Consider the following 25,870-nt stretch of genomic DNA (forward strand, 5'->3'; position numbering starts at 1 on the left):
CGTTACCTTTGGACCAGGGTTCGAATCCCGAGTGGAGCATGGGCTTTCCTGCATGCCGTTTTGCATGTTCTCCCTGTGTTTGTGTATTACCCCCCCATGTCCACTCCCCACCCCCACTGCCCCCACTCCTCCCACTCCTCAGCACCCCACCCCCACCCAAACACACACTCCCCACAACACACACTGCCCCCACTCCCCACACTCCCCAACAGTTAATCAGTGTGTGTTTCACCAAAGTTAGAGTTGATGGTCATACAACCAGACTTCAGTGTGTGTGTGTCAATCACATGGGGAGAAAAACTGCATGCACGAACGTCCTTGTTCCAAGTGGGACTCGAACCCAGGTCTCCTGCTCCAAAGACAAGTGTGTAAACCATTACACTAACTGTTTGGCTGAAGGTGCTGGACGGACGTCATTAAGTAGTGAAATACGTCGAAGTCATGTACTATTATTTAAAGACTCCCAAATTTTGGGAACAAACACACAAGTACAAATAGCTCACCTGGTTGAGCACGCTTGGGTAGTGTGCAACGTTACCTTTGGACCAGGGTTCGAATCCCGAGTGGAGCATGGGCTTTCCTGCATGCCGTTTTGCATGTTCTCCCTGTGTTTGTGTATTACCCCCCCACCCCCACTGCCCCCACCCCCCACCCCCACTGCCCCCACTCCTCAGCACCCCACCCCCACCTAAACACACACTCCCCACTCCACCCCCCACAACACACACTGCCCCCACTCCCCCACAGTTAATCAGTGTGTGTTTCACCAAAGTTAGAGTTGATGGTCATACAACCGGACTTCAGTGTGTGTGTGTGTGTCAATCACATGGGGAGAAAAACTGCATGCATGAACTTCCTTGTTCGAAGTGGGACTCGAACCCAAGTTTCCTGCTCCAAAGACAAGTGTGTAAACCATTACACTAACTGTTTGGCTGAATGTGCCGAATGGACGTCAATAAGTAGTTCAACATATTGAAGTCATGTTCTATCATTGAAAGCCTTCCAAATTTTGGGAACAAGCACACAAGGACAAATAGCTCATGGGACTAAGAGAATGACTCAAGTTCCTGAGGTTCTGGTGAGCATGGGTTCAAATCTTGCCTTGACTGATTGTTGAATACGATATTCAACCAGAAACATTAACTAGGAGTTTGAACATGAGGAAAGAGTGTGGAGTTAGCTCAACTGGTTAAAGAGCAGTCATCGCAATCCTGAGCTTGTGGGTTCAATTCCCTTATAGTCCGACATTTAAGGTTCCACAGCCAAAGTGAACATTGAAATACACCAAGAGCTCCCATATCTCACAGGGATGTGTGGCGTAGTGGTTTCGTTCACAACCGTAAGGTTGTACCAGTCAGGTGGTGGCCGGTTCGATTCCACCTCGTGGTCCCAAGAGATTACTCACTGGTGTTGGTGTGGTGGTGGGAAACGGGGCTGGGCTCGTGCCCCCCCGGAAATTCACAGACATGACAGGAGGGGGTTATGTCATTTTATTTCACAAATTTTTCCCAAAAATTCATTAAAAAAACCATAAAAAAATGACAGGGGTTCACTCTCTGGAAAGTCCACCAGACAGTTGGGGTCCAGGTGTCCAGTAACTGCTGCTTAAAAATCATCCGCACATTAATTAGACTTCTGTGTGAGTAATGTGTGCACATCATTTTTACATGTTAACAGTTAACATGTGACTTTAGTGAAAACCACATTCACCTGTTTGCTGCTTTCTCAGGCTGAAGCCAGTCCAAGTCAACTGCAGCTGTTTGGAGCTCTTCAGTGTTGAGATGTTCACACAGAAACTTGATCAACACTCATTTTGGACAAATAATAGTGTTGATCAAGTTTCTGTGTGAACATCCCAACACTGAAGAGCTCTAAAGCTGCAGTTGACTTGGATTGGCTTCAGACTGAAAAAGCAGCAAAAAGGTGAATGTGGTTTTCACTAAAGTCACATGTTAACAATGGAAATCAATGCAGACACATTAAACAGAGGCTCTGTTGACAAGTGCTGTTAACGTCCGTCTAAGGTGATGAAATCACAGGTGAATCCTACTTTACTGCTCCATAAACAAATACTGGATTCATGGTTTGGTCCATAAAATGTTAGAAAATGTTGATCAGGTGTTTTTTAAATCTGGAAAATGATGATGTTCTAAAATGTCTTGTTTTGTCCACAAACCAAGAAACCAGATTGTTAACTGATTTGCCAAACCACGACAGGAGGTGGTCGGAGACACACTGTGACAATATTGAACAGAAGTGTAAATGCAACTCTGAATTAATAGTTCAGTCCACTAGATGGTGCCAAGTGCTAACTTTCACTAGCACTGTCAGTATAACGCAATATATGATTTTTCAAATATCGTGATAAATCGTATCATGTCTCTGGTGTCTCTGATGATTTCAACATTATTTGTGTGAAGACAAATGACATGAAAGGTGTTTACTGTGGAGCAGTGACTTCACATTAGCATTAGCATTAGCATTAGCATTAGCATTAGCATTAGCATTAGCAGGAGCATTAGTAGGAGCATGTGGTGGCATGTGAACACCTGTGATCAGATCACTCAGGTCAGATGTTAACAACAGTTGTAAACAGAGTGTCAACAGAACATCAAAGAAATGTGTTGATCATTTTTAAGCAGCAGTTACCACGTTTGTCCCCGCTGCTCCTCGTCCTCCATGTGTCTACTCCTGCTCCTGCTGGCTCCAAATGGCAAACAGGAAGTGGAAGTTTCAAAATGGATTTATCTAAACTGCCCTCCTGTGGACAAACATGATATTACATTCATGGCTGCTCAACTGTTGAAACTGCCCTCCTGTGGACAAACGTGATATTACATCCTTCATGGCTGCTCAACTTTTGAAACTGCCCTCCGGTGGACAAACGTGATATTACATCATTCATGGCTGCTCAACTTTTGAAACTGCCCTCCGGTGGACAAATGTGATATTACATCATTCATGGCTGCTTAACTGTTGAAACTGCCCTCCGGTGGACAAACGTGATATTACATCATTCATGGCTGCTTAACTGTTGAAACTGCCCTCCTGTGGACAAACGTGATATTACATCATTCATGGCTTCTCAACTGTTGAAACTGCCCTCCGGTGGACAAACGTGATATTACATCATTCATGGCTGCTCAACCGTTGAAACTGCCCTCCTGTGGACAAACGTTCAATAATGTACTTAAAAAGTCACTCCATCCAAGATACAAACCCTTGCCCACAGGAGCCTCAGAAACAGCTGGTGTAATGGTTTACATCTCAAAGTGCGGCCCGGGGGCCAATGGCGGCCCACAGAAACATTTTCCCTAAAATTCTCCCTAAAGCAGTTTGAGGTGTGCCTACATTCAAATGGCCATATCTTCTTCAAATATCAGCAGATTTGCATGTGTTGGACATTGTTGGAAAGCTTAGACACACTTATCACACTTTCAGAATCTGCAAAGAACTCAAAACTACCCTCTACCCTCAGTAGACTTGTGACCGGTTTTGACATGGCTGGACACATTGGATGACATACTATATACTATGACGTTTTTGACCATTTTTGACCATTTTTGGACGACATACTATACTCTGACGTTTTTTACCATTTTCGGACGACATACTATACTATGACGTTTTTTACCATTTTTGGACGACATACTATGATCTTTTTGACCATTTTTGGACGACATACTATGATGTTTTTGACCATTTTAGGACGACATTCTATACTATGACGTATTTACAATTTTTGACCATTTTTGGACGACATACTATACTATGAAGTTTTTGACCATTTTTGGACGACCTACTACACTATGACGTTTTTTACCATTTTCGGACGACATATTATACTAAGACGTTTTTTATATGACGTTTTTGACCATTTTTGGACGACATACTATGATGTTTTTGACCATTGTCGGACAACATACTATACAATGACGTTTTTTTAACCATTTTTTACCATTTTTGGACGACATACTATACTATGACGTTTTTTAAATTTTTGACCATTTTTGGACGACATACTATACTGTGACGTTCTGCTTAAAAAATGATCCACACATTTCTTTGATGTTCTATTGATGTTTACAACTGTTGTTAACATCCGTGATCTGATCACAGGTATTATAGACACATCATAGACAAGAAGACATTTAAGAATCATCAATTCCAGGAAACATTGATGAACATTTTTCAAACATTTCCTGGATTCTTTGTCTTTCTGTAACAAACAGAAAACATTACTATCACAGGCATTAGCCGGTGGCATGTGAACACCTGCGATCACGGATGTTAACAACAGTTGTAAACATCAATAGAACATCTAAGAAATATGTGGATCATTTTTAAGCAGCAGTTACCACATGTTTGTCCCTGCTGCTTCCGGTTGTCTCCTCCTGCTCCTGCTCCTGCTGGCTCCAAATGGCAAACAGGAAGTGGAAGATTCCAGATGGATTTATCTAAACTGCCCTCCTGTGGACAAACCATCCAAGATACAAACCCTTGCCCACAGGAGCCTCAGGAACCCGAGTAAAAAACGTCATGCTATAGTATGTCGTCCAAAATTTGACAAAAACGTCATAGTATAGTATGTCGTCCAAAAATATGCATAAAAATGCATAAAATACTAAACTAATCCTAATATGTAATCCAGACATCTGCCATACTTTCACCAGTGAGTGAAATTGGAAAATACCTTCATTGGCCTTCAGTGACACCTGAGAGTCCAGCAGGGACCTCGTGGTGGAGGGTAACTCTCACTCAGCTGTGTCGTCCTGACACTCGAGAACAAAGCCCGTCAGTGTGGTAATCCTCTGATTAGAAACACACACACACCTCTCCACTGACAGACACACACCCGAGACAGAAACACACACTGCTGACCTCAGAGGGAATACCACGGGCATGAAATATTAAGCATGAAAGAAAATATTTCGCTGATATTACGAGAAGAAACGGAAGAAAACGGTTCGACTTGATCAAACAATAAAATCATCACAAACGTTGTCGATTTTTAAAGCAATTTTATTATCGTCCTCCTGCTTTCAGTCATTCATTTACAGCACAAAAGACGGTCAACAACAATCATTTCAGGAACGGAAAATTCCTCCGACAGCATCTCAGTAACATCACTCTCCAGAAAATAGAATTATAATTTATTCTCTAAAAATAATAACAGTAATAATGTTACACCTGGAAACGATCAAATATACAACAATAACTGTGTATTTATAATCTAAAGTAAAAAAAAAAAAGAAAAGAAAGAAAAACGATATATGACTGACAGGACAAGAAGACAACACACAATCACTGTGGCTGCATTTACACATGAGGAAAGATCAGATTCACGCGTAATTGTAATAATTTATGACGCAAAAGATGTAGTTTTCGAATAAAACACGATTGGTCGTGTGTAAGATTGTGTCTGAGTGTATGTGACTATTAAAAAAAACAAAACAATAAAATACACATTTTGACAGGACTGATTGACAGTAACATGGCAGCAACAGCTCCATAATTAAAGTTTTTCTTTCTTAATTGTGTGTTTTAACAGCTTTCTGTACAGATTTTCAATGTTAGAATAATAAAAAAAAATGCAATGTAATATTCATTAAGGTTCAGTAGGTATGGCTCTTTTTTTTGGCATTATTCATCAATATTTCATGAAAAGAAAGAAAAAGTGTTCTGACACTCCTGCACTTTCTCTGCTCTCCGTTTTGCAGCCTCACATGTCGGGGAGAGAGAGCGGGTGCTACTATTGGCTGCTCTACTACACCTACTCTGCAGACAGAAAAAAAAATCTCACAGACGCACCCCCTTATGCTAAGCTAAGCTAAGACATATTAGGGATGGGTATTTTCATGCAAAAACCCTGTTCAAATAATTCTAAACTCCCAATGCAGTGAGAGCAATGCACAGTTCACAGGATGTTTTGCAAAGAGGAGCAGTTATTGAGATGCATTCAATGACACTGATAAATTTCATCGCCATAATCAAGAAACCTCTTAAAAATCAGCACTTCTACCACAGCTGCTACCTTGTTATAATATATGTTTTGTGTTTTTTATAATTACAAATAGTCACATTAACTGATTTTTGTACATATATATTCATCCCAACATCTCATGTAACTCTCGTCTTCTGCTCAGCAACAAAAGTGACAAAGTGTTCGACGTTGATGTGTATTGCTTCATAATTTCAGTGGTTCCCACTGAGCAAATGGACACAGACACATGTCACACTAACATCATCTACAAATGGTACACATGACATTACATGCGTTTTAATCCCAGTCAATCTGACCTCTTGTGTGTGTGTATAAATGCAGTCTCAGATTGATTTTACCGATTGATTCTTCATTGATCCGTTAGTCATGTCTGTTCATGTAAAACCAGTAGAGTTTTAAAAATCGGTCTCTCCTGAGCAAATCATACAGCAACTGTTCTATACATGTGAACAAGAGAAAATATCTGGTCCTAATGAGGCAGGGCTTCATTTCCAGTTAAGTTTAGGGCTAAGATTTGAATTGTGTAACTAGTTTAAGTTGGGGGATGACGCTTTGGTTAAGCTGTCCTAATGAATGGAAGTTAATAGGAGTCTTTAAAAGGGTAGCCGCATGCTGAGTGTGTGTGTGTGTGTACAGGATTATCAGAAAACATTTGGCCTGGAACTATATGCTTGCCCATTATTGTCATCAATACATCAGCTATAAACCCACATTTTTTATGTTAATTTTCTGTGTGCGTGTTTTGGGACATTTATAGAATGTAAACTCTTAGGCTCAAAGTAATGACTGCATCTTATTTACATCTGACAACAAGAGGAAAAACCAAAACCGCGAGTCTGAAATAACAGACGAACAAATATACGCACAGGCGTCATATGTTGGCACGGGTACAAAAACATGGCGAACATGCACAGACACTAACAGGCACACAAAAAAAGTGCAGTTCGACATAAACGAGCAATGAGTCAGCGCGCACACACACACACACACACACACACACACACACACACAGTCACAGCCAGAGCAAGGCAATGTGGGGAGAAGCATGTATGGATGTTGGCATGTCTATTGTGTGTGTGTGTTTGTAAGTGTAGGGCAGTACCGGCGTGCGTGTGCGTCACATCCAGGCTGCTGTGTGTCTGTCTCATAAAGCTCTGGGGATGATGGTGAAGGGCAGAATGGGGCTGCTGGCCTCCAGCTCCAGGGCCGTGAGGAAACACTCGGTGGCCGCAGCGGCGTTTCCCTGAGCCTGCAACACCTCGCCGAGACTGTTCCACACGTCATGAGCCGTACTGAGTGGAGACAAGAGAGAGGGAAAAATGGAGTTAATGGTCTTAATCTGTTGCCTTGCAGCAAAAAGATCCGGGTTTGCGACCCTGACAGAGCAAATACTTTTCTGCATGGACGTCCATTTAGAGGAAAATAGAGTCGACAACAATGATTGACAGCTGGTACTGTCTAATAGGAGCCTGGTTACAGGTGAAGTTTGAATTTCTGGGTGCAAAAGCTCAACAGCACAAATCTCAAGCCTTTCAGATTCTTATGGGTAACAACAGGACCAGTTACCGCTTATTATCGCAAAATGCAGAGGGGGAAAAAATGACAAGATGCGCACACACACACACACACACACACACACACACACACACACACCTACCTGTTGACCTGCACAGCGTCCCTCAGGACCTTCTCTGACAGACTGTATCGCTGCAGCTGTTGCAGAATCAGACCCTGTGGAGAGGAAAGGACACGACGACAAAGAATTAACACAAAGGGAAAGGAGAATGAGGACAAGGAAGAGATGCAGTGCATAGCTCATGCTGAAAAGGATCTTTTTCGTCAGTTTCAATGTCTATATATACATAAATGTCACAAACAACACTACTTTCTGTTCCCATTTCAAAGCAAAACCACAAAACTGTTCACAAACCAATAATTTTTAATGTTAAATATTATAGATGAAGAACTTGAAAAACTGACTTAAACTTATAAAGTGTTGGATTTCTTTTTAAAAGGTCTGGCTCTGGCGGTGATGTGACACCGTACAGCAGGTTGGGCATTAGTTATACTCCCCGACATAAAATTATTCATTCATTCCATTTAGGGAAAAGTGCAGCTTGTTAATTCAGCACCGACGCCGACAGGCTGCGGCTCTCTGGAGGGTTTTATAGAGCGAGCAGAGAGCGCAGTGCTCAGAATGGGACTGAGCCAATTAGAAAAGAGAGAACGAGGAGCAGATACGGCACTGTATTAATCCCAAAGGGAACAAAATTACAGTGTTGCGGTGGACAAGTCACACAAATCACAACAACGATGAGGTCTGTGAAAATAACGACTCTATATAAGGAAAAATATAGACATAAAAAATGCTTGTTAAAATAAATATCTACTTAGCCCATTATATGGCAGCAACTCACTGCATTTAGGCATAGAGACGAGCTGCTGAAGTTCATCTCAATTTAAGTGACATGGTTGTTGGTGACAGAGAGGATTTTGTTTTGTAGTGTTCAGGTAACAAAGTACTTATATCAATATCTATACTGAATTGAAAAGTTTTTAAAGCTCACATAGAGTGGTCCTGTTGCACATATATGTAAGTTATGGAGGTCTACTTACATACATTAACTTGTTTTTATGGTCAAAAACCTCCTAGTTGCTGTAAACGAGCCGATAGAAATCCTCTTTTCTGACATTGTTTCCCAGCCGCGAGATTTGAGACTCAACTCTCACACCCAGAAGAGTCTTGTGATTGGCCAGTACCCAGAAGTGACATATTTAGCACACCCACTCTCAGAAGCGCAGCTCCCCCCTCTGGAACGGTGGATGCACTGCTCCTCATTATCAAAATATTGTTTTAACAATGTTTAAAAATAACTTCGTCACGACTCCCCGCCGCAGTCCCTTTTATGACTTTGACCCGGAGTCAGAAGACCTTCAGGGCTTCTTAAACAAGGTAAGGACGCAGATACACACTAAAAAACAGTGTTAATTGGAACTTCCTGTCTAGGTCTGCTTTGAATTAATACCCACCAGACTGAGTCTTACTCCTGCCACTTTATTATGAATCCTGTGTACCTAATAAAGTGGCGAGTGAGTCTATATTAAAGAAATATCGCTTTAATACACATGCAGAACTTTGCAGAGCATTGTCCCCAAAACATCTTCAACAGTTCTAATATTCTGAATAATACAGATGTGATTACGACTGAAACTAACTGATAATTGATTAATTATGGTCATTATTTTCTCGATTAATCTAGTACTTTTTTTTGTATATCTTCAAAAAGGATAATGTTCTCAAATGTTGGATTTCGTCCACAAACCACAATGAATCAGGTTTGTCATAAGGAGCAAAGAAACAAACGAAAACCTCAAACACATCAAATAGGTGATGATTAATTTAGTAATCTTTGAATAATTGACAATCTTTGCAGCTCTGGAGAAGTTTAAAATGACCGTTTATGTTTTAAAAATGATCCTGAGCAGCATATTCAAACAAAAATAGCTGGTGTGTGTAGAAACGGAGTCTTCAGAGAAGGTGTCGTAGGATTGTCTCTGACGGTAACGGCTAATTGCACAAAACACAAACCACATCACAGCATAAAGAGCAGGATTTGTTCTCTTCTTAAGAGACTAAACACCACAAGGACAAATCTGAAGGAGAATGTTACAGATTGTGTGCGCATGTGTGTGCGAGTTCTGAATATTACCAGTCTCTGCATGGTCTTGACGTGCGTCGGGTTGATGGACAGCGCCTCTTCATACCAGCGTTTGGCCTCGTCTATGTTTCCCCTCAGCTCTGCTATCTGCCCCCTCATGTACAGCACATTATGGGATGTCGGGAAGAGGTTGGAGGCTTCCTGCGTGCAGGCCGTGGCTTCGGCGGGTTTCGACATGCTGATGTACACTTCAGCTATCAGACAAACACAGATGTTGCACAAACATATTAAATCACTTTAAAGAGGAGCACGCTTTTCAAGCATCTCTGTCTTAACCAAATGGAGGGATAGCTCGACAGAACGTTGTTGTGAAACAAAGCAATTACATGATATGAATTATAAATATAACTGGAGGCATCTGTCTCGTAAAATTCACACTGCATTTCCCGTAAACCCTGATGTGGTACAAAGCCCTCGAGTGTTACTAAGATGGTTTAACAGCCACAAACAAAACAGCGAGGGACACGTTTCATGTGTTTGAAGTTCAAACGGGAGAAGCAGAAAACAAGGGACGCGACTTAATTCTTCTTAAATAGCATCGATGTGACCAGTATCCTGGTTGTCTAATACACGAGAGCATGGTGTTGCTGTGGTGAAGGGAGAGAATGATTCAAGTGGAGAACGAAAAAAAGTGACGAGGAAATGAGTCTGAACTGTCTGCGCCGTGATTGGAGGATTACATCAGTTGTGTCGCCAGGCTGGAAATGAGCAACTGTGATAGGAAGCAGATGGAGAGATAAAGATAAACAGGTGCACAAACAACTTCTGTATGAGTGTGTGTGTGTTCACTGTCTGTGTCCGTTTACATACAGTGCTGAGCAAAAGTCTTGGGCCACCATTACCTTTTGTCGTTTGTAACAATGCTATAATGATCATAAAGTATAATTATTTCCTCAATCAATTTATTGGAACACAACCAGTGAATGCGGGAAACAATTAGGCAGTTTTAAAATAACACATTTTGCACGACAGCAAACAAACAAACAAACAAAAACAAAACAGCTCCTACGTGCTAAAGAGTCAAGTACTTTCCGTGTACTTGAACAATAGAAAAACCCATCCCTTAAACCTGGGGTGGAACCCCTTATTAAGGTTATTGACGCTGTTCCTGTTTCATGTTGAGAAATATCTGCAGTGAAAAAGATCTTCTGCATCAGTTTTTCTTTCGAACACTTGCTCGAGACGTCTTGTCTTTATGTGGTAGGAACTATAATTGTCACCTTGTTTAGTTTAGTCCTTTATGTAAATCCTGTTTAGAATTTTTTTTTTTAAAGAAAGCAAGCACCAAGCAACAGTGTTTTTAATTTTCAGTTTCGTAATGAAGTTTTAAATAGGGATGAGTCGGTACAATACTCGGTATCATCCTATATATTGCAAGTTTCGCTATGTACAGAGTGTAAACATGTATATATAAATCAGCAGCAGTGTTTTAGCGGAGTCATGCTGTGGCTGTTTATTTCTACATCGTGGGAGATAAATATGTTACACAGGCGGAGAATTATGTTTTAGAAATAGCTTGAAATGGCACAAAGGTGACATTGTTTAAAAGGTCTCAAAGCGGTATTGTGCCATCCCTACTTTTGTGTAAGAGAGATGTCAAAGAAAACATTTAAATGATGTGTTATTTTTCTTTTTATCTGACCTAGTATAGCAGGTAATATACATTAGTTTGGGGTCAGTACAAATGTCCTTATTTTTAAAGGAAAAAACACTTTTTTCTTCAATGAATATAACATTAAATGAATCAGAAATACACTCTGTACATTGTTAATTTGGTAAACGACTATTCTAGCTGCAAACGTCTGGTTTTTAATGGAATATGTACAAAGGTGTATAGAGGCCTATTTCCAGTGTTCTAATGGTACATTGTGAATATTGTGAAATTTCATCTATCCAGTGTCTAACATTTAAGTACTACTTAATGTTAATCTGTCACTTTTAATCTGTAAATTATTATTTATGTTGATGGATAATTAAACACTTTGAGAGTGAGCACTTCGTTAAAGCTAAACCTTTCAAATATGACATGGAGCCCAGCTGTAATAACCACATGCATGTGTTGAAAGAAATAAAATGATTATTAATCTGCACTGGACTTGTGTATGCCCATGTTCACGTGAAAACTATAATGGGGATTATTGATTCTGGTCTAGTGTGATGGTTGAGAGGTTTGGGCGTGAACCTCAGAGGATTTTTCGGATTTCAAAGTGGCTCATACCTGCGTGCAGCCAGATCTGAGCCAGGGTCATCCAGGGGTGGAGTGGTCCATGTTTGGGAGCGCTGCTCTGCAGAGACGAGGCGACCTCAGACAGGGCCTGCTCTACACGGCTGGCTGCTATGGATGTAGCGTGAACCGAACCTGTGGGGACAGAATCCATTACTGACCATCGTACAAGCCGTCTCGGAAAACACCGACTTACCACTAAGGCAGCGTTAGGCAGCCATTTGCTACAAAGCATAGGTTTGAGAGATTCACACTCACACAAAAAAAAAAAGCTCAAGACTTGCTGCTGAAACTACAGCCACGGATCAGTTCACACAGTGCAACACACATTGTTATGAGCCTGAATTAACCCGGGTTAGAGTGAATTAATATCCGCACCAACATGCAAAAACACTGCATCACTCTGCACTCTACCGATTAGTAAATGTCTTTGAGATTATTTTTGATCACATGGATGCAAAATGGCCTTCACATTGGACTGTGGATACAGAGGTAGGAATGTTCCAAGATAAAATGTGTTGTTCCCCAAATTGGAATATACTAATCGTGGGAATTCTGGTCTACTTGTCTCATTTGGTTCATCCGCTTCACGGGAGGCAGTCAGACCACTCAGCAAACAGCAATTATGTCTTCACAATCCATTAGCAAATACGCACATTAAGATGAAAGAACACGAGACAACACCCTGGCTAATAGTGGTACGGTAAATATTTCCTTCCTCGCTCTGACGTTTCGCAGAGGGTTCGCCACAGACGTTATAGCAGAGACCGTGAAGTGAATGATGTCACTAACAAAAGACCAAAGTAAAACGGGCGATTACCTTGAATAGAGATCCAGATTTCTACTCAAAAAATAAATCGATATCCTTACAACAACCCTCAAATCTATGAGGTTTTTCATTTATGTCTCCAACAATATGTCTAATACAGGAAATTCAATTATTATATCATTATTGATCAAAAATGCTATTAAAACATTGAAATTAAATTATCTGAATGAAAATCAGCCTAAATCTGTAGCATCACAGGATTGTGTTAATTTAATGAACTGAACCACTAACATGACTAACGCCATCTCATGGAAGCTGCTCACAGACTTCAAGGTAAAGCAGGAGCTACTCTACAGTACATACTGTATATATGTATGCTCTTGTGTCATACATATATATCTGGCTGAATCCCATCAGGAGAGTGGTAGGTCAGCAAGGACCAAAGGATGGACAGAATAATGGATGGGGAAAAGGAGGGTCAGATGGACGTTAGATGGCTACTTACAAACAGAAAACATGGAGGGAAAACCAAGAGTGTTAGCGTCGTGAAGGCCGCCTTGAAAAAAGCGAAGGGATGGGGGGGGGGGAAAACAACAGAAAGATGACTGTTATTGGTCAAAAACAGAGATAGAGAGAGAGGAAGAAACAGAGAAGAAAATATCTACGTCATTATGATGCTGATTCCTCAGGAAAAAGAACAGCAAGTAGATTTTAAGGCTCAATGAGGAAAAAAACCTGTTCAGAGAACAAATTGAGATACCATTATAGAAACTAGGAAGTAGATGCTGAATGCTGAAATAAAAAGAAATGGCAACAAAAAAAGATAAACAGTCATGTGACTGTAACCTATCAAGAAGTCCTTGCTGTATTAAATCTGTGTTTGGTGATTGAACATCTATGTCGAGTGAGTTAGTCACAAAAACTCCAAGCAACTGCAGCAGCAGCTCTGTCAAAGATCTACAGCGCTCAGAGACACACCCAAAGCATTTGTATATGGACACGTAAACATGCTTTAATTCATAACCGGTGTGACAACTATGTGCGTCTACCATCTACAGGGTTAGTCAGCTTTCAGGCTCCATATTTGACCTCATTTATGACATTTACACAGCATTCACTCCAGATTGACCTCATCTACCGTCTTAGTGAGGTTTGTGTTGAGTTTTTTGGGTCAGAGTTTGCTCACTGGTCATTTCACTAATTTAGCCAGAGACGAGAAAAAATCTCAAAACGATAAGTGCCAAGTGAGTTGGCGCGCCACGCTAATGCTGTCGTAACGCCATGAAACAAAGCCTTGTCTTCTCAGTAAGAAAAGAACTCGGAACAACCTAATTCACTCCAGCTTAATGAAACGGTCTGCTAATCCAATATACTGTATGCCTGTATTTTTCTTTTGGTAAACAAATGTAATAAAAAGCCTACAATTGATCGAACTAACCACTGCACTGTGATGCTTAAGATGTGTTTTCTCCCCCTGCGTCACAGAACTCTGTAGTTTTCTACACATTTTAACATTAAATACAGTTTTGTACTTCAGCTGTTTACTGAAAATCACACACATGAAAACATGTATATTTAAAGATGGACATCTTATGTGGCTAAACTGGCTTGGAGCAAAGAGCCTCGGATTGGGTAAGAAATGTGGAAAGGTGGATGAATGTAGATTTAAAATAGAATTTCAAAACCATTTAAAATGTTAAGTCATATGCTGAGTGACTGGGCAACCAGCTGTCACTGTGTTTGGTTTATAATACAGAGTGAAATTTGGACAGATGCTGTTTAATGTTTACTTGGACTCATTTAGAAATGGTTTCAGGCTAAATCTGTGAACAGGGACTGAAGAACGTGTTTGATAGCGCTTTGCAATAGCTGTGATAGCTCTGATTTGGTCATCTTTAGGTTAAACCATAGACCATAAATAAAATTTAGAAAAATGGAAAATGTCTTCTGGTTTTCTCCTGAAGCCAACCATGAAATAATAATATCCTGAAAGGCCACTAGGGGTTGACTATGCTGGTTGCAAAAAGAACTACAGTATGTTTGAATTAAAGGCGCCATATGTAAGAATGTGGCCAAAAACGGTTCAGAGTTCAGTTTGTTATATGAACATTATTCCTGAGTCTCTGTGACATATTAGCAGGATTTTATGGCCATTTACTTTAGATTTATTACATAATGCACCTTTAAAGTCTATGGGAAAAATACCCCACTTCTTACTTTAGTTCTTCTTCAAAAGAACATGTTGATTTTAAATTATGTTCCACTCTGCATTACATCTCTTCATGAATGCTTTCTCTAACACTCCTCTAACAGATTTTTAAAAAGATATGACACATATATATATGTTTGATTATTCAATCACAACTTCACCTTATGTATGTCTTATTTAATAAATCTAACGTAAAATACTGGATTTTTAAAACCAAAATAAATCTCCTGCATGTGGTCATGACTGATATCAACTCTGTGGGACTGGGATCACCCAAAATGTAATATTTTCAGTTACCGCACTTCAACTCTAGATACTGTGAGTGAAATAAGAATTTTTTGATTAGCACAGAGCACCAAACCAAAAACGTCATGTATTTGTATCTAGCTCACTCTCCACACCATGCTACAGGGCGAGTGGACATAAAGGAAGATTACAGTTGGAAAGCTGGCGAAGAGTGGCGTGGTTGCAAAACGAGTGAGTCCTGGTCTTGTTGGGTGCAGGAGTAACAGGAGGTGGAGAGAGTAGGGGTGGACTTTTGAGGGGTGAAAGCGGAGGAGGCTGGAAGACGAAGACGGGGGAGGAAGGGGAGGACAGCGGTGAGGAGAGGGTGGAAAAGGTGGATGGAGAAGTGGGGGAGATGGCCTCAGAACCAGAGTGAGAAGAGGAAGAAGCTGAGACTAAAACAAAGGAAATAAAACAGCAAAAAATGAAATTAAAAGGGGAAATAAATACAGGAAATTATCAATTCAGTGACATACAAACAATGTCACTGGTTCTGAATCTGCACTTACTCTGTACAGTCCAGAAATAACATTTGTATGATTCTCTCATACTGTAAAAATTGCTTTTCTTACAAATAGTATCCTTCGATAAAGAAAGAATCAACATTACCAGAACAGAAACAGAAAATAGGAACAATATTGTATCAGAAATCATAAAGAGTAAAGAGTGAGCAAGAACGTTTTTGATGTTCTAGGGTCATTTGCAGCTATGCATTTAAATGAATGATTACAAAAAGATCCCTTTGCATAAATAAATTGTAATGATTTTGTTTGAGTTTTAGCTCCTATATTACAAAATAAAATTACCATTTATGTTTATGCTTAATGAGAACAATTGATTTTCAGCAGGGAGGTATGTGTGTGTGAGTGTGTGTGTGTGTGTGTGTGTACCGGTATCAGGGTCACTGAAGTCCGGCAGAGTCATGGCGTTGATCTGTCGTCTGTCTGCGATGGCTCTGTCCAACAAACTGCTGCCACGCCCTGAATCACTGCCAAAAAAATACATTTATTTTGAAAGACACAGATACACACATATAAATAACACAATGCCATACAAAGACAGTTTTGGATATCAAAAATACTTTCCTGTTAAAATAGTAACATTTGCTGCTTTGGATTCTACAGTGCAACAGATGTTGTGTAGCAGTTTTATTTAATAAAACTTTCCTAATGTTTATGTGGTATATTAACCTGATTTTGTAAATCACAAGTATGAAACTAGTTCCAAGAACTGCTAATACAATTTGTGTGTGGTTAGATTAAGGTTAAGGTTATGTTTAAGGTCAAGGATAATGCTTTGCTTATGCTGTGCAAATGAATGGAACTCAATTCAGTGTACTAAGAAGAAAAGCTGTGTGTGTGTGTTTACTTCAATTTGCTGCTTCTACACGACCTTTTCTGGCATAAACACTGGCCAGTAGATCTCATGGTTCTAATTAGGGAAAAACCTATTTTCTGAGGAACTGGTTAAGTTTAGGGCTAAGATTTGAATTGTGGTTAATGTGAGGTTAATTTTATGTATTAACTGGTTATGGTTAAGGATAAGGCTTTGGTTAGGCTTTCCAAATTAATGGAAGTCAATGTGAGTCATGAAAAGGACAGCTGCATGAACATGTGTGTGTGACGTTTGTGTATATACCTGGGGTTGGTAAGGTTGTAAAAGCTCTTCCATATTTGCAGCATGTGTTTACAGGTGAGCAGAGCTTCCTCTGGTCCTCTACACATGGATTCCAGTTTCACCTTGGTGTACAGCAGACTGCAAGACACAGCACACACTTCACCACACTGCAACCTGAGACAAGGGCTAGCGGCTAAGACATAAACACACAAAATGTCTGCTTTCGATGAAGCGTAGTGGTATTGTGGGAAACCCTACTTGAAGTTCTCCGGGTACTCGGACAGAGCCATCTCTATAATATTGAGACCATCGTGGTAGTGTTTCTGAGCAGAAAGCAGCAGAGCCAGCAGATGAAGGGAGTGGACGTCATCTCCTTGAAGCTGCAACGCCTGTCGGACATATCCTAGTGCCTCTGGGATCTACACAAACACACACACACATTTACACAGATACAGAATACAGGTTTTCAGGATAAAGAGCACCATAAAAAAGTATAGATTTATAATTGATGTTCCCTGACCTACACCTATTAAAACATTTATGGTCATTGTGCTTTGATGGCGTTATAACAACACAATATGTTACCTGTCTGGACACAGCAAGCTGCAAGGCCAAGTAGAAGGCTGCAAGGTGGTCAGTGGGAGACAGACTCTGAGCTCTGCAGACACAGAGAGAGAGCGAGAGCTTGTGTTCAGACATGCGGAATAAAAAATTAAATAACAACAGTTCAAAATTTAAAGCTTGTTGCAGGGGAAAATGGGTCACTGCAGCAGGGAAGTGATATAAGTGTAGCAAAGACCACAAAGTAACGGAACATGTATGCAAGAAAACAAACACGTTATTATTATTATTATTATTTCACATGTGCCCTGTGTACTTTAACAGCACTACACTACCTCTCCTTTACAATTCACTATCTTAAGGTGTATAACATGACGTCGTAATTAGATTTTCATTTAAAAACAACAAAAAATGTGTTCCCATATTAGGAAATTGATAGATAGATATAGATAGAATCAGACAAATGTGACAGACAACAAGACTAAGATATTTCTCCTAATTGACACAATTTATAGTCAAAGATACAGTGTGGGATTAGTAATGGATTAGTGTCTTTACATCAGCCTTGATTTTGTTAGACTAAATAGCAAGTGGTTGCTCTGAAAATAATTCTGAGGGAAATGTGGGAGTGAAACATGGCTCAGTCCCAACCTCTGGAAGGCTCCCAGAGCTTTCCTCTGATAGTCCTCCTGTGAGCTTCGTAAAGATGCTAAAGAGACGCCGACACAGGGAGAGAAAGAGAGAAACAATCAGCTACATTATACAGAGACTGTACATTCACAAGTCATCTGAGAAACAACAGCATTTATTTGATAAATGCTATTTCCTATGCCATTAATATGCAATTTCTATTTGATTTTATCTTCATTCACAAACTGCATTATACAGACTTCCCAGAAAAAGCTAACATGACATGATGTAATGCAAATAATTATTTCATGATAAGAAACTAAATGCCTCCTTACCATCAGTAGCTTTTAGGCTGTAAACCAGCCCAATGGCCAAGTAGCCTTTGGCTCGGAACTCAGCTGCTTTCTCCCCCATGTCAATCACCATCTTTCCAAAGCACTCACCCTCGTCCAGCTGAATTTTTGTAGAGAACATAATGAAAGTGAAAAGCTGAATTGAAAACATCAAATAATTAAAACAAAGCTGTTTTAAGTTTAAAGCTGCAGCACATGACCTCTGGCAATTCTTTAGTTGATGATCTTATTATATTGTGTGAAAATAAACGGCATGACTTGTATAATACGTTCATGTGAAAACGGACTCTGTAAAGCAGTACTATCAAACCTGACTGAGGAAGCTGCAGAGCAGGGGCGAGGACAAGAACTATGTTTCCTGTCAAACTGCTGAACAACCAGGTTCTTGAGCAGGAGAATAGAATTACTCCAACCTGCTTGCAGTTGTCTCGCTTTAACAGCACAATGTTTCCGTTTGCCGCGATGATGGGGTTAAAGGACATCGTGTGAACTAATTTAAGAAAGGCTTAAATGAAACAAACAATGGTTTATATTTAAAATGTATAGACTACAGCTTTAAGTTCATATCAGTGGCATGGCATTTACCCAGTGCAGTGGTCCGATACACAGTTTGACAGCCAGCAGTGGGATTGTGGGGTCGTCAGGCCTCAAACGAATACACTCTTTCAGGACCTTAACAGCACGAGCAGATTTGCCAGCTGCCATTAGTGACAAAGCGAGCTGGTACCACAGATGGAACTCCTCAAAGGCAAACTTCATGGCTCTCTCCAAACACTGGAGGCATTAGAAATGGGACACTTTTCATTAGTATCTTTCAATGTCTTTATGCTAAATTCAACTTTATAATAAAGCTTATAATAGAACACTGTGTTGGGTGAAATGTGTGCAGGGCCTTTTTCAATCTTTACAATCACTATGATGGTGACGATGTGCTGCCTACACAGGAATTACTCACCTCTGATAGCATCTCGTACTGCCCCCTCCTGCCCAGAGCTATAGTGAGCAGGTCGTACACTACAGAGGCCGACTGTAGGCTGATGATTCGATCGTTATTGTGTTCAGGAATTCTGCTCAGGACAGCGTCACGGTTAGCCTGAAACACAATTAGGATATAGTTAAACCAATAAAGTGTGACGACTCTCTGAACCCAGTAGATAATTCACAGTTTTAGAGAAAAGTGTGGCACATTTTCAACTGTATGTACGTGTCTCACCATGGACTCACTGATGAGCAACAGCAGCAAAGCTTCCTCTGTGTTCTCCTGAGGGCAAAACAGACTGACAGAAAGAGAGAGTATTGCACAAATTAGTGTTAGAGAAATGTAGAGAGTGTGAGCTACTGGTGAAAAATTACACTGGCAACAGATTTAATTTTAGAACCGTGTTGGCAATTTTTCCTCACTTCTCCAAGTTTAGCATCAACAAACACATTATCACTTACTTCTCCCCCGAGTACACTCGTGGGCGTCGGCTCAGGCTGTAATTCTTGCTGAGAGTGTGTCCTTGCCGTGTGGGATCGTCCAATGGCGACACTGAAGGCGGGTCTTCCACAGGAGACCAGTAGCTCTGTTCACACATTCCTCTGAGCAGGATCTCTGCAAGCTGTCTCGCTATGGTCTACAAGTACACACATACAGATTTGTAAAAAGATACGCACACAGCAGTCATTTCATTTGGGTTTGTTTTACTCAGAGTAAGCAGAAACAGTGAGATTAATGGATTTACGACTATAATATGGAGTCTTCAATGACTATGTGTTAGAAAAATACATAATCAAAATGAAAACGTATTGCTAGAGATGGGTTTTGTATCAAAAAAGATTGAAATAGATGTTGAACGTAGCAAGTTAATTTAAGTTTACCTTAGATTAGCATAATGTCTGGAAATGGAGCTTACCTGGCTTTATACAAAGATTTTTTAGTAAAATTCAGTGTCTTTTAGCGTGTTTGATGTAAATCGGAAGAACTCTCCACTGGCTACATCAACTTTCTGCCACTTTGTACTATTTAAGTCCCTTTTTCATCAAATTATAAAAAGCTGGATATGTTACAGTTTATCCAGATAATGGTAAAGAGGCAGATGAGTGCATAACCCAAAATGTAAAAAAATTACTATCGTCTTCGAACACATCACTCACCATGCGCAGGTTCTGCGTGGTTCTGGTCTCAACAGCGCGGAGAATCTCTCGGAAGCGGCCCACGCCATGAGTAAGGTTGCTAATGCAGAAAACCACATGAACACACTTGTCAGAATCTGTAATATATGGCAGTCCAAGATATTTCAGAGGAGGACAGGTTTGTTTCTTCATGCTGTTTTTAAGCAAGTCGGTGACACAGAAGCAGATATTTCTGTATTTTCTTTAGACACTTTTAAGGTCATGGTGATGTCTATTTAGTTACAATTTCATGCTGGTAGCTTTTCAAGGTTGTCATGTTTCAATAGTAAGTTTAAAAACAAAATCATCTTTTTTTCTTTTTTTTTTTACTGAATGAGACATTTTTTATATCTTATCTGATACCATAATTTAATATGAATCAACTGGACACAACTACATCTTTAAACTTCCTTTTTGTTCTCCTGAAAGCAAAAACTGTGAAATGCAAACCATCCTAGTGTTATAATGTCTAGTACAAGACGTTACAAAACAGCAACTGTCGTGCTAAACACAACAGTGCACAAACTACTTTCAACTGCACTGTGCATGTTATTTAACGGTGTTCACACTTTCCTACTCTTAACCACCTGTCAGCTGCTTTGTGACACCTTAACTGCAAAGTAGGTGGAAACTGCCCACAAAGGGTAATTCTGACTGTTAGTTTGGGCACCTGACACCTCGATAAACAGTTCAAACTAGGACTGGGCCATATGCAAAGACAAAAAAGAATCATATTCCAGTATATTTTGGCTGAAAAGTTCAAACTTAAGGTGCAGTGTGTGTGTCAGCCTCCTACATGCCTCTCTCACCCGTTCTTAAAGTGGATAACGTGGGCTCTCTGCAGGCCTGTCTCCAGGAAATAGCCCAGTTCCTGGTCCTGAGCTGTCGGCCCGGGCTTTGGGCTGCGGTTCTGAATCCCTGCTGACAACGCCTGCACACATAAAGGGGGAAAGAATGAAATCAAGTCTTAGGTTTAGCCAGAAGTCTTCTCATATAGGTCAATGTAGATTTGGTCAAAATCATACATGGTGGCAATGCTACAGGCTGTTTCCTGCATGATAAACATCTGCCGGTGACAGAATAAAAATAAAAAACTGGGTTAACTTACAATAATAAGATCTGATGAGTCATCTCTGTACCAGCTGCAGCACATACTGTCTGACCGACAAATGCATAATTGACACAAGTGTTGCAAACTGTCAGCCTTCATATAAATTAACATTTTTCTTTTGGCATTTGCTATTTTTTCCTAATCAAATAAATTCACTTCTACTTTTTTCTGTATTGAGATGATCACATTTCTGTTTTGTTGAAATATGACAGCATAAAAAAGGTGTACAGGCATTATTATAAGGTTATTATTGGTAAACACAAATTAGGCTGGAGGTAATGATTTCAACTGCTTAAGACTGCTGTGCTGGTTAAATTTGAGACTATCAACAGTTAAGGTGTAGGCTGAGCTCAAACTATAAATTATGACTGAATGATTTGTGAATCATGTCAATTCTCGGCTCTTTAACCAACTATGAGAGTAAAAATTAGGTGCATAGTTCTCACAGTTCTTTTCATGATCCATTATGATATTGATGTTGGGATTGTGTCATTCCAACTCTTATTAATACGGCTCTTTTTGGCTTAATATGTGTTGTTCGTGTTACTGTTGCTTGGCAGGTGAGTCTGTGTCCGCCTAGAAGGTCTCAGAATAAAGAGGAAGAGATTTACTTACCAGTCGGTTGTCATGCATTAGTTATTTAGCTGTTAGTACAATATGAATTACACTGATCCAAAGTGAAAAACACTTGAGGAGCTCAGCACACACACACACAAACGCACACAAACCTTCTCAGCCTCCTGCAGGTAGAGAAGAGCTATGTCTCCAGACTTTTCATAGCAGGTGATGATATCCTGGTCCCTGTCTGTTGTGCTCCTGTTGGACGATGGAGACCCAGTGTTCTTGTTGGACAGAGATGGAGAAGCAGCTGGGACCTTCTCTAGACAAAGTCCTGAGGGGAGAAAAGAAGCATGAATTCTGTCTTTTGTTTTAGCTTGTTAAAACATTACTGTATACAATAACACTGAGATGATCATTGTGTCCTGCTGACGATTTCAAACCAGTCTGCTTTGTGTCAGCACTGTTATAAATTTGAATTGGTCAGGTAAGTTGTCTCAGTCAAGTATAAAATGACCAAAAGGAACATTTACCAACGTATTACTCTATTTGTTATCCCACAGTGGTTGATTAATAGTGACTCTGTGACACCATGTGGAGGGAAGGAGTACTGCAGAGATTACAACAGACTGGGCAGGTGGCAAGTACTCTTTAGGGCATTTTCTTGCATAAACACTGACCTTGTCAGGACCAGTAGTCCTCATGAAAACAAAACAAACCTGGTCCTAATGAAGTACAAACTCATTTCTAAGAAGCTGGTTAAATTTAGGACTAACATTTGAACTGTGGTTAGGTTAAGGTCAGGGATAACACTTTGTTTGGGCTGTCCAAAAGAACGCAAGTCAATGTGGTGTCCCAAGAAGAATAACTGTGCAAGCCTGTGTATGTGTATGTGTATGTGTGTGTGTGTGTGTATACCTTTTGTAGCATAGGCCTCTGCTATCATAGATAGTCTATAAACAGGAGCTCCCACCAGCTGCATTTCCTCCATGGCTACCCTGCTGTAGTGACCTGCCAATAAAATAATATTTAATTGATTGATAGGACAGTCTGATGTACAATGAGTTGCACATTTTCAACAAATAAATTACTAAAAGTATTTGATAACAGACAATATTTATGTATTTCACTGACAAGATTACCTAATGCGTCTCTGTATTCTCCCTCAACATAGCAGAGTTTGGCCATCAGCAAGCTAGCTTCCTGCAGGTAGTCAGCCTGTAGAACACAGAATGCAAATTTAAATGGGGCATAAAAGGGCATACCACCATGTACATCCATGTGGAAAAACCCTTCAGAAACACTTGTCTTGTAGTAGTATGGTGTAAACAAAATCAATTTAAAAGCCAACAATAATACCACAGAAAACTTGACAGATTTAAATTACCAGATGAGGATTAAGAAAGTGACTAAACGGGCAATTAAAAACAAATCAATCAATAGTTACCTTGAGGTTTCCCCTGTCCAGAGCAGCAGTCAGGTGTTTCCTGACCTCCAGCAGTTTTGGTCGTTGGCCCCTTGGACTGGCCCCTTGTTTAATGGGATTTTCCTTCAAGTATGTCTGAAGCTTACATTCTCCCTGCAACAGCTCCCCTAGGTCATCTACACACAAACAAACACATAGACAAAATATAAGCATAAAGCACATTGCACAAAGCACATTCTTCAAAAGCCTTACCAGGAACAAGGACTGCAAGTTATCTACAGCTAGTAGACACACTTTATACATCATTTGCATCATTTATATTATAACACAATGGAACAATGCTGATATGTATTGCTGTAATTAAAATAAACTTTAATAAAAAGCAGTGGCAAAGCATGAACTGGTCCACGCCACCATTTAATAAAAAGAAGCTGCCTGGAGAAAATGTCAAGCCGGGCATATTCGCGTTTCGATATGCAGTTAGATTAAATAACTGGTAATACTTAAGGCAATCCAATCCAATACTGCTGTTACAGAATTATGACCAGCAATAACAAGCTGTAAATTACCTATAATCCCTTTACTGACCACTTTAAAGTGATCCAGTCAGTGACCACAGCTCAGAGCTCTCATATGCCAAAGCACGATCACGCAAACATTCCACAATTGCAGCACCTGATTAATTCATTGTAAATGTTTTATTTGTAGACTGTAATGAAATCACAAAAAAACAAAACCATTCCAGTTTAATATACGTTTCTAAATATTTTGGGGAAAAAATAAGCATTTCTCATGTACAGGCAAAAGACTACATAGTCTCCTTAAAACTAATATTTCATACAGAAAACTGCACATCTATAAATGTAATTCATGAATCTAAATGGTAAAAAAGAAAGCCCAATGTCATACTATGAAAATGTATTTTGAATGTACCTCTTTTCTAGCATTTCTTTCTGTTCGATTGTTTGTGTTCTTAACAATTCTCTTAAGTTGTAAATTTCACGAGAAGTGAATGAAGAGGGGGGGGAAAGGTTGAGGTTATGTGAATGTAACTGTACTTGATAAAGTCACTGTTATTTTGTGCTGTAGTGTCAAAGGAGCAGTTCGATTTGACAGTTAGCCTGTAAGCTAGCTGGGATGCCAAGTCCATTACCAAATCGGTTAATTTTAAATGTTCTGGGGTTTTGGTAATCATTAAAGCTTCCTTGAGACAAAGCTGAGACATTCGACTATAAAGGGGATTTTCTTGGAAATTTCGGCTTTAATAAATGTAACTTGACTGTCGTAAACTCTCAACTGCAGGACGTTTTCATCCTGATTGATTTCAGGTTGGTGGTGGAAGGGGACAGTGGAAAGATGGGGTCAAATGATTCTGTAACTGTAGTGTACCTTTATGTCAATAATAAATACAATAAACATATAATAGGTTGTCGTAAATATTAAGCAAATACATTATTAGCCAGACGACAGTTTTCTGACTGGAGTCCCACTGGTGTGTGACAGGCATATCTTAAAAATCTGCCCCATAAAGGTCAAACCAACAGTGTAAATACGCCTCACATTATTGAGCTTTTTTATTGTTTTGTTAGCTCACTGGTAGTGTTGGTTGGGAAACTCCTAGCATCCGCTGCTGCTGTCAGGAAGTACCGAGGTCTCGGAGCAGGGACAAGGCCCTGTAGACTGAATGAACACACTCAGGGAAAAACACACTCAAGCATTCACCTCTCTTACCGTTTGATATTAGCTTAGCCGAGAGCTGTCGCACTAACTCCGGTATCTTGTCCCATTGAGCCTCTGAGCGGCACCGCTCTATCTCAGTCTCCAGTCGTGAGCCAGACTTCCTCGCTGTCATTTTCGTGGACCAAAACAGCAGCAGAGCCTTGAGCTCAACACAACCGCTGTCACCTGTGAGGCTAACCAGTCAATTCCGGTCATTATTTTCGAAATAAAGCAGTGGACAGCGTTGGTTAAAATGTATCGGTAAAATTGAACGTGTATTGTTTGCTGTGATAAAATATAATGAATGAATTACCTTTTGCATTTCAGTTAAGAAAAAGCGGACACCTTTTACTATAAACGTAGAAAGTATCATGAAACACCATAATAGGAAATCAAAATGATGACACCTAGTGGTCGCTACAGGTCACTACAGCTCTTTGACTTGAGTTTTGCTATGATTTTACAAAACACATACAGTCCAGACCACAATTATTTTGTCGGGTTCTTCCATTTGAATGTAATAGACACAAT

At 40.0% G+C, this 25,870-nt stretch overlaps 1 protein-coding gene across 1 annotated transcript; it reads right to left on the reverse strand.

Annotated features, from left to right (window-relative positions):
• Positions 1-5,207: 5,207 nt before the first annotated feature.
• On the reverse strand, positions 5,208-25,472 carry ttc7b (tetratricopeptide repeat domain 7B; the record flags this gene model as incomplete). Its single annotated transcript, XM_083908160.1, has 23 exons — positions 5,208-7,296; positions 7,662-7,735; positions 9,715-9,917; positions 11,942-12,082; positions 13,222-13,272; positions 15,348-15,605; positions 16,101-16,198; positions 16,849-16,965; positions 17,086-17,246; positions 17,413-17,485; positions 18,040-18,097; positions 18,354-18,471; positions 18,957-19,145; positions 19,327-19,464; positions 19,585-19,648; positions 19,812-19,987; positions 20,508-20,586; positions 21,335-21,456; positions 22,365-22,528; positions 23,113-23,205; positions 23,337-23,412; positions 23,642-23,796; positions 25,352-25,472. 23 exons carry the CDS (start codon positions 25,470-25,472, stop codon positions 7,149-7,151), a joined length of 2,877 nt encoding a protein of 958 aa, XP_083764286.1. The 3' UTR covers positions 5,208-7,148.
• Between the last annotated feature and the right edge of the window lie 398 nt (positions 25,473-25,870).

Source organism: Microchirus variegatus (assembly GCF_963457635.1).
Source record: "Microchirus variegatus genome assembly, chromosome: 21".
NCBI classification, from domain to species: domain Eukaryota; kingdom Metazoa; phylum Chordata; class Actinopteri; order Pleuronectiformes; family Soleidae; genus Microchirus; species Microchirus variegatus.